This window comes from Armigeres subalbatus, chromosome 3, assembly GCF_024139115.2.
Source record: "Armigeres subalbatus isolate Guangzhou_Male chromosome 3, GZ_Asu_2, whole genome shotgun sequence".
NCBI lineage: Eukaryota > Metazoa > Arthropoda > Insecta > Diptera > Culicidae > Armigeres > Armigeres subalbatus.
This window is the reverse complement of record NC_085141.1, coordinates 87,824,838-87,835,072: the sequence shown is the minus strand read 5'-3', so window position 1 is coordinate 87,835,072 and position 10,235 is coordinate 87,824,838. Positions and strand designations below refer to the sequence as shown.

At 41.7% G+C, this 10,235-nt stretch overlaps 1 protein-coding gene across 1 annotated transcript; it reads left to right on the top strand.

Moving 5' to 3' along the window:
• Positions 1 to 281: 281 nt before the first annotated feature.
• Positions 282 to 8,131, top strand: LOC134226193 (nucleoprotein TPR-like). Its single transcript, XM_062706806.1, is given in 9 exon segments — positions 282 to 677; positions 1,132 to 1,797; positions 1,800 to 1,933; positions 1,935 to 1,956; positions 1,958 to 2,298; positions 2,356 to 2,488; positions 3,017 to 4,808; positions 4,811 to 5,193; positions 6,430 to 8,131. Coding segments are annotated over 9 exon segments (4,920 nt in total). The 5' UTR covers positions 282 to 551; the 3' UTR covers positions 7,753 to 8,131.
• The last annotated feature ends 2,104 nt before the right edge of the window (positions 8,132 to 10,235 follow it).

The window sequence follows — 10,235 nt, the reverse complement described above, 5'->3', positions numbered from 1 at the left end:
TTTGTTTACAAAATAACATACGTCCTGTTGAATAAGTACCCGAGATTTGCTTGCCTATTTGCATTTGAAAAGGTGGCATGCACTAATAAAAAAATTGAGAGCCGCTGGCGTATACGTATACGTGCATATATGCGCTGCCATCTGTTGGATTTATTGTGATATTATTTTAAATTCCGCGTCCCATGTGGCATAACTCGTAATTTGAAGGCTGCCCTCGTGCAACATCATAATGTCATGCAACGATACGATTTCCATGGAAACATTCCGTTACAAACAAACCGCATCGCATCTCGGAGGGACGCAACAGCGTAAAGTACCGCAAGTGGAGGTCAACATAAAGACATCAAAGGAAAATAAAAAGCATAAACGAGATGCTGTTATAAAACTAGAAGTTGATTATGTTCCCATCAATGCAAGTGATCCATTTCGTAAATGGTAACAAAATTAGTGGACAGTCGTGATTGTGAATTTTATTTGGCTACACTTTCGAAGCGGTTACCTGCTCAATGACGGCTGAAGAAAGTACGATGATGCAACCATAGCGAGAGATAATGTCCATCAATATTACGGTGCACAGTTCACACGCACCATCGTCCTCCGGTGCAAATCCGTTTGCAAGTTTGGACAGTGTCCGAAAGGCCGAAAATGATAAGCTACGAAAGGCACGTCTGGAACAGGTAAGTCGTTTTGGACTTCACTTTAAAGAGACTGGCGATCAATGCTTCCAATAAATATTAAAATTACAATCCATCTGGAACAAGCATAATCAATCAAAATGCATTCAATAAATTTTGATCTGGAGAACCGCATTATTTTAAGATTCCAATACATGACTGTTTTGAATAAAAAATAAATACCTGACGGTAATATTCTAAAAATATAATCTAATGCTAAATTTTATGTTTTACGAAGCAGATGTAGACAAGTAAATATGTGATTAATCAACATCAAGGACAAACATTTTAAATTATAAAGTTTATTCTATGGTTCTAACACTCATACCAAGTTTACGAACTCAGTTCTATGATGTAATGTGTTCGTTTTCATTTTTTCAGATGTTTTTTACTTACCACAGTCAAGTCTTCAAGTTCGTGCCTATTGTTTGAGATATTTTTATTTACTTTGTTATAGGTTAGACAACAGTCTAAACAATTGGCGGCAAAAGTACGACAGAATTTCAAAACTGGTAAACAGAAGGAGCTGGCCAATGTACAAAAGTTGAGAGAAACGGAATTGAAAAATTGGAAGCAAAAGCACATAGCCAAATTGCAGGCAGATTATCAACACTGCTTGGAGGATGTCGGTGAAGCGCATAAAGCTGCGGAAGCAGCCGAGCAGTGTGAGGTTTGGTTTCAGGAGAAAAAAGCCGCTCAGCAGGCAGTTGCACTTCAACGGGGAAGGCAGGCTGAACTAAAACAAGCGAAGGAAAACCAGAATCGGGAGGACATGAAAGCTAAGAGAAAGAAGGAATACATTCCAACTAAATCGATTGCCGTGCAGGTTTCCGTTCCGACGGAACAGAAGAAAGATGTTCCGGTTCAGGTGGAAGATAGTAGTGCTTATGCTAATACATTAAGTGCCTTTGAACAATTTAAGAAAGGATCGAAGGCAAGCTCTGTTCCAGATTTACACGGTCGTGATCGCCCAATGTCACCTGGTTTCTCATCATCGGATGAGGAACTGCTACTTTGTACGGATAAAAACAAAGAGAACATTTCCAATAAACAGATAGACACACTTTACTATAATCCCACATCCTTCACCTCACCGGAAACAATTCAACAACAATGTTGTTCGTAATTAAACAACAGCCGATAAAACCTTTTACACAAGTATCGGAATTTGTCAAACGGCGTCGGGAGGAGAAGACCAGAAAATACACTCATCCACAAGCTACTGTCTCAAAAGAAAATCCAACATATTCGTCCCAAAATAGTACAATTTGACAATCTAAGCTGAAAATACTTTGTCCTTTCCCACGAGTACAGTTATGGATCGATCGATATTGGAATCACCGCGCAAGCCGGTGCAGAAACTGGTAGAGGTACCGAAAGCAATTCCCATCAAAACCCAGAAGAGTCCTTCCAAGCAATCGACGTCGGCAGCCACGGGTTCGAGTTTGGCAGCCCCCACTTCCAAAGTGCAGTACTACGATTTTAACACCAAATACCGAAAGGAATACGACCAGCCGAGTGCGTTTGTACAGCGAAATGACAAACCGAAACAAGGGGAGCTGAACGCCATGCAGGAAGCCAGCCGCTTAGAGCGATTGCAAACTGACATGCTGAATGCAAGAAGGTATTCGCTCTGATTGTCTGATTTAATAATAAGTGCATTGAGATATTCATATTTCAGAAATCTGCCAGTGGGGCCTGATCGATCGCAGGTTGCCCTGGAAAAACTGCAAATCCGTAAGGATTATGAAAATTTGCAGCTGGAGCTGGACAAACTAGTTAGGGCCGAATCACAAGTCAAAGGCCTTGATGTGGTAAGTACTGGATAGAATTAGTTGCTGTACTGCAGGAGATTTCAGAAAACGATGTCAGGATGGACTGCTTAATTTATTCGGTTTATTTGAAATGGAAAAACTGTCAACCTGGCTTGATATATTCTTATTGGCATTATGTCCCCCACTGAGACATTGTCGCCTCGCAGCTTAGTGTTCATTTAGCTCTTACACAATTATTAACTGCGAGGTTTCTAAGCCTAGTTGTAATTTATGCATTTGTATATAACGAGGCTAACACAATAATACTTTTATGCACGGGAAAGTCGAGAAAATTTCCTAGACCGAACCGGGAATCGAACCCAGCCAACTTCACTATAGTCTTGCTTTGTAGCCACGCATCTTTTTGAAATTGCGGCTCAATTAATTCAACATTTTAAAATATTTTTAAATAATTTCATATATTGAATAATTTGTTTAGTTGATTGGCGTTGAATGTTAATGATATTTTTTTCAGCGTCCTAACAGTTCTAACAACTCTATACAAATACAAATGTTTTTATTTTGTAGACAAGTAAGCCGCTAATGACTGAAGCTCGTCAACGCCAACATTCGGAGGCCCGTCAGAAGCGCATGAATCAAGCCGTAGAAGACCTATTAAAGCAACGGGTACTGATCACCTGTCCAATTGTTCGAAATCCACCAAAAGAAGTTCAGTTGAAAAACCGACCGTCGCAAATAAATGTTGCTGCGGGAAAAAAGTATGCTGCACAATTTCCGGAGGATGATTCCAACCACCGAGAAGTCACCAACAGTTCAGATAGTTGTAGCACGATCATGCTGGGATACGATCAGGTTGGCGAACGTGCTGGAATTCCTTTGCCAGAAGAAGATAAAGTTGCCAGATTGAAAGATTTGTTGCAAAAAGTAAACGAGCAAAAGAAGTTGATTACAGAGGAACTAAAAAAGGAGGAGGACATTGAACAGGAACTGAAATCTTCAACTGTAAAGCTAAAATCGACAAAAAGTCAGACTGATAACGGGATCAAAAAATTGCAGCAGCGGCAGAAAGAGCTCGAGGAGCAACAGAAACATTTGCATGAAAAGGAAAAAGAAATTCATGAGCTGGAGAAACAACTAAAAGAAAAACTGAATCGATTGGAGAAGGAAAAATCCAAACCGAAAGTTCCAATTATTATAGAAACAAAGGGTGCTGCAAGTGCCAATGTTCAAAAGGTTGTGGAAATTTCCTCTACTGGATCGAACGATAGTATTCAATCTGGATCCGATATTCCAGTAAAAATTGTTATTACAGTAAACGATAAATTGCATAAGAAAGTTAAGAAAACTCCCAAAAAAGTGCTTTCAGAAGCTAGGAAAAGAAAGAAGGCTAAGGACGCCGTTGATCAACCCATGGAACCGCTAGAATCTCCTCCGATATTACCAAAAAAGGTAGAGGAAACACTTACGAAGCAGGCTGAATCTCATAATGTTCATTCAAAGCCACCGGAACCTCTTCCAAAGCCACCAGAAGTTGTTCAGGAACTAACGGAAGCATCGCCAATCAGTTCGACAACTTCAACCATTTACCGACAGCTACCGCCCAAAATTGATAACCGTGTAGGAAAACTCTTGAAGGAATTGTCTGACTCCAATAATCAACCACAAAAGCAAACAAAACCCCAACGCTCTTCATATGCCCCAAAGCATCAACTGAAAAAGACAACTCCTCTTCCAAAACCACCAGCCTCCCAACCTCAACGTGGGCAACATTTCAATCCCAATCTCATGCAGTACATTGTCCGATTATTGGGCATGTCACGACAATCTATCGAGCAACTTGGAGTCAGTTCCTCAACGTCTGTGTCAACACCGCACGACTCTGTTGTAAACGTCAGCGCCAATCAATCTAACAGCGTCGTCGATGAACAATCCAGAGGGGATCAGTCACGGATGGAAAAGCTGAGACGATTCATCGATGAAAATTATAACTTCCTCAATGAAATCGACGAAACCCTTCAAGACCAACAACTGAATGGAACGGCGGATGAGAACATCAGTCGCGTGGAGGACGTTTGGATGAAGACGCTCAGTCGAAAAGAGCAAGAAATTCGCCGGGAAAAATCGAATATTTCAGGACCCCCCGTTGAACAATCACCTCCGGTAAAGGACAGTTCGCTTAAATCAATTCTCAAGTCTCCGAAAAAGGCGCCGGCTAAGGTTGCAAAAATTATAACTCCGCAAGGTCACGTGGAAGTAATCGATTTGGACGACGATCGTGAACAGGAAGTGCTGGAAAAGTATTCACACCTGGCCGAGAATTGTAGTAAAAGAATTTCCGAACTTTCGGAAATGATCCAAAAGTGCGCGAAGAGAAGAAGAAGCTAATTGAAAACAGCTTATCCTCTAGCGAGCAGCCGGAATCATCCACCAAGTATCTGGATTTACCACGACCACCGCAAAGAGCGCCTGCAGTTCAAACCAGTCCTCAGTTGGCCAGGGACGATCCCGTCAGTGAGGAGATCAACAACATTTTCACCAATTCCAGACAGATTGGACTCAGTAAGGACAGCGGAATTGCAATGTCACGCCCGGTGACGTCTTCCGACTATCGTGACAGTCCAGATAACAGACCACCGAATGCCGGCGCTCCCCAGTTCGAATCTTCCGAAGATTTAAGCTCCCGCGAGGTTGCAGCACCAACCATATCAGTTGGGTTTGAACCTTTGCTGAAGGACATTCCAAAGGTAAGATTTCGTGTTTTTTCGGTTGCATAAAAGTAGGGGTGATCGGGGCAATATGGGCCACCTAAGGAAATCGTTCCGAAAAGCGCTGAAAAGCTCGAAAAACATCGTTCAAATGTAGTTGACTTATACTAGAGAATGTTACCTTTCATATTACGTCGATGAATGATGAAAAATGTGTTTGGAAATTGTTGGAATGCTCTTTAGAAAATGTATTGATTTTAATGTATGTTCACGACTATACAGGGTAATATGAGACTCCATTTGGGGCAGTATGGGCCACCCATCCAAAAACGTTTATTTAGGCAAAAAAAGTATCGTAATATGGAAGAATATGATATTCCTACAGTTGTGAGTATTCCATACCAAATAAAATTAAAAAACCGCACAACAGCGGACTGAACCGATTTGCCACTCTTCACCGTTTGAACAGCCACATTTCAATTGGCCAATGGTCATTTTTTCTGTTTCAATCGCAGTAATGCGCTGTTGTAATTTTTCCGTAATGAATCTTACATATATGATAATATTCTTGTATTTGACTACTGAAATTTGAACTTGTTCGTATTTTAAGGCCTGATATCTTGCTCTGTGCAGGTATGCCCATATTGCCCCATAGAGACTGGTTTTGGGAAAAAAAAAGTTTTATGATAAATTCAGATTTGTATCAATACAAACATGTGTGTACAATATTCAATACACAATCAAGGTGTATTTTTGACCTGTATTTTAATCAATTTTGTGTCAAAACCTTATTTATAAACTTCAAATCTTATAATAATTTTGCCTATGCAGCGAAAATTTACATTTTCAAGTGTATTTTCATGTTTGAATTGAATTTTAATGCGGTTTTCACGTTGATGCATATGTGTAGCATCCTTTTAAAGATCATATAACTTTTACATGATAAAACTTGTCAATAAGCTCAAAATGAGGGTGGCTCATATTGCCTCGTATGTTCATATTGCCCCTACTACCCCTATTGGGAAAAACTCGAAAGTATCTAAGCTCATGCAATAAATTGCATTTTTTTTTGCGTCAAATGAGTCAAACCATGCGATTTTGAATCAAAAATTCTAGCGTTTGTTTTTTCGTGCAAAACTTTAAGCGAGTTTACTCGCGCATGGAAGATAAACTTTTGAGTTTTCAATAATATTATGCCAACAAGCCAACATAGTTGCACAGTGATAAACTGCATAAAACAGTGTAGATCCCAAATAAATATTATGAACCTTACAGGTATCCGCAATGTTGCCTCCCGATGAATTGAACCCTCAACCCGTGGCCCCAGTCGTCACCCAAGAACTTCATAGAGATATTCCTTTAGCAAAACGCACAAAACCCCCTGTTGCGATAACTCGATACAGCCCTCAATTGGAGGAATCCGTTGCTGCACATGAGTTGTCTACGATTCCCGAGGTCGAAACTCCGCTAGCCTCGAAGACCAATATTTCAGTAGTGCCTAGCGAGAAGCTGGATCCTGCCGAACAAATCCTCGTAGAGGTTCGCGACAAACTCCTTGAACATGCTCGTGCACTTGGATACGAGAACTTTCCCAACTATCGAGAATATGTTCGCGAGCAAAACTTGGAGGGCACTCGATATGACCCGGAAAAGACTAATTATACACGTTTGCACGAATTATTGGAAGCTACCGACAAAAGTGACCTACGTTACAAGAACTTTCCCGTCCCGGCTCCGGAAATGAACATTACCGAAGAAAGTGCCGCCATTAACAATAAAAAAGCTGAACTGGAAAGCAATTCTAGCTCCAGTACGACACTCCCGGACGTGGTAGCTGAACTGAAACTTCGAAAAATCATCGACAAATCATTTGACAATTCTCTAGACGACTCCAATCTATCCACACCGGATTCTGGTTCAGTGGAATTTCTTCATCCATTGCCGGAAAAATCCGTTTTCAAACCTCAACAAAATCACACCTCCGCCTCGGAAACAAGCGAATCCCTTCAACGTGACCTAAATCAACTCGGTCTGCGTTGGGCTTCGAGCATGCTCAAAAAGAACCAACAAGCCCACCTTCAAGAACATTCCAGCAGTTCATCCCTCTCACCGGCCGAAGATATTCGCCGCCTTTCATCCAGAAAATCGAAACCGTTACCATCTCTTCAAGCCGACCCGAATGAATCGCATAACACAACCACCGGGAAGCCCCTAAATCTGAGAGAATTCGTCGCCCGTGAACTGATGATACGCACCCACTCCGATTTGAACTCCCTCTCGGATTCGTCCAGTCCCTGTAGTATGCTGCTGCGATCATTACTGGATATAAGTCACATCAACACTTCGACGCCGGAACTGTTAACACACACGACCGACAAAAACGTTCAGCGAACGTCCACCCCGGTGGCAACGAAATCGTCCTCCGCCGGAACGAAGGATGGCAGTTTGAACGTAACGAATGGATTATTTTCCGGCGAGTCCCGAATTTCGTCTGTTCATATGAGTTCGTCTTCGGGAGGGGAGCACAAACTGACCGTTCCGAATGTGCGGCTAGACGTGGATAAGTACACCAAGGGACGGAACAACGACAACCAATAGTTGGAAAAATCTACATAAACATTTATATATTTGATAGAGGATTATTTTAATAATAAAAGTGCCTTGCAGCAATGTTTTACTTGAATCGACGATTTCAATCGAATTTGACGCTCAACAGTGAGATACAAAGTTGATAGGTTTTAAATTATGAGCACTATGTGAGAGCTCATGATCAGTGAATTAAATTGTTAGTTTTAAGTTTTGTTTGGTATAAAAGATTAAGTTTTAGCTCAAAAACACTGCTCACACATCTATGTACATCTTAGGATTATTGTCTATAATTTTTAGGAAGTAACAAATTATGCACTGTTAGTCATAGGCATGTGAAAGCATTTATTATATTGAATAAAATAATTAATACGTTTTGTAACTGACTAAACCTGCTAGTAATTTCATTTGTTTTGAGAAAAATCATCAGTAATGAACAGCAAGGGTGCAGACAGAGGGGGCTAGCGAGTATCGTCACTCCACTTTATCCCTTTAAATTAGGCCGATACAAATATTAAATTTATTTTATGTCCGATAACTCTTGGAAGATATATGATTCCTCTCCACGGCCTCTGCGAATTAGGAGGCCTTCCTAGGACGTGGTGGGGTTTGGCAGTGGGCTCTGTTAAACTTCTGCAAAAAGCTACATGTGTCCGCAAGCAGGCCCTATCAAAGCGACCGTGTGCTGCTCAAAGCGCACAGGAGCCCAGGGAGTGCCAATTGGCACATCAGGATCAATACCAGTGAGATCCTGATTATGGCATTCTGACCGCGTGTTAACGGACCTTGTTTTGGATATCGTAATATTGTGAAAACGAGGGCTGGCAGTCTGACATTCTAGTCTCTTAGTAGAGCCGGGTGACATTGACTCGAAAAGGCTAGTTGGCTGTGGCTGGGCTGTCCTCCGTCCCCTACAACCATGGCGGGCCCAACAATAATGAGTGATTAAAAAAAATACTTCTTTTGACGATGCGTTAGCTATGTTGGTGGTTTGCCGAAGGGGGTTTGGCGAGGGCTCCTTCCAGAGAGGCTGAGAGCAGAGTGACGGAGGCGGCAACTAGCAGCACCAGAGGCTCGGCGGGCCAAGGAATTGAAACAGAACCTAAGGATGCTCCGCAAAACAAGAACAGGATGCATTTATCAGGGTGGTGGGAAGAGAGAAGGCCGATAAAAGTGCCCAAACCGATGCCTTCTCCTTCCTTGGAGGAGCGACCATGGCCCAAGAGGCCATTTCAACCATTTCAACCAGATGATCGATAGGCTATCGTCCGACTTAGTGGGTCGTAAGCCGGTCGTCATAGCAGGAGATTTTAACGGGCAACCGCTGCACCAATCGAAGTGGTCAAGCGTTACTAGAGGCGCTAGCGAAGCTCGACGCAGTGCTCGTCAATGATGGTTCCGCTAGCACGTTCAGAAGAACCCATGGAGTGTACATTAATCCTCTTAGCCAAGTCACTCCCAACGAATTATCATATTTCCTTTAATACTATAAACAGAGCAGTTGGTACGTTCCCGTAATGCTGGGTAGACACCTTTACGTGGTGTGTTACGGGGTAAGATCTACCACGGTCACATTGCCAGCTACAGGCAAATCCTGACCCAACGAAAACCTTCCCCAATTTCCAATTCTGTAGTGCTTATGAAATTGTCGGTAAGTCATTAAGTAAATACTACACTAATCCTTCCTTCCAACTTCCTAGATGCTTCCCAACCGCAGATAGTAATACTCATGTCCCTGTAATGTTTTTCTTAGATTGGAATCAAGGATTTAACCCCCCTTGATTTCTGATAGCAGTCTGGAAAAGCATTTCAAAAATAACATGAGTATAATTAAAGTGTCCAATCTTCTAATGTTGTGCTAGCGCTTCTTTTATTTTCAGAATTGTCATCACATCTGTTACCGAGGAAAGAAGCTGACGTTACCATCTACTAATGATGATTTTCTTCTTCTTTTCTTATTTATAGTGAACGTAGTTATTCTGAGCACGACGTCAACCATCACTTGCCGAATGGAGCATTTCATAACTTTTAAATAGCTTCGCTCCCAACGAAAAATTCATTAATATAATATTTGATTATTATTTATACTAACTGGAAGCGTTTGGTACGGGAGGTCCACGCTTTCTTCCTATCCCCTCGATTTCATGGTATGGATCGACTTTAAGGGTTTACAAATTCTGAAGTCGCTCAGTATCTAGAAATCATCTCTGCGGTACATACTGCGTAGTTGGCCTAGCCGTATGAAAAGAAAAATGACGGAATTTAGAAACCGTCATTTTCCAGGATGCTTTCAAGTATTGGCTGCGCAAGTATGAGATTAGATTAGATTAGATTAGATAAACAGAGCAGTTGGTACGAGATGTCGCCGTTCTATGACATTAAGGTCACTCTTTATGAAATCCAAGTTTCAAAGTGCTCGCGTTTTCGGGGGCACACCACTCGATACGGAAGCAACGCACAACTGTCATTTTTATTATTTCACGCATGCTGCGACG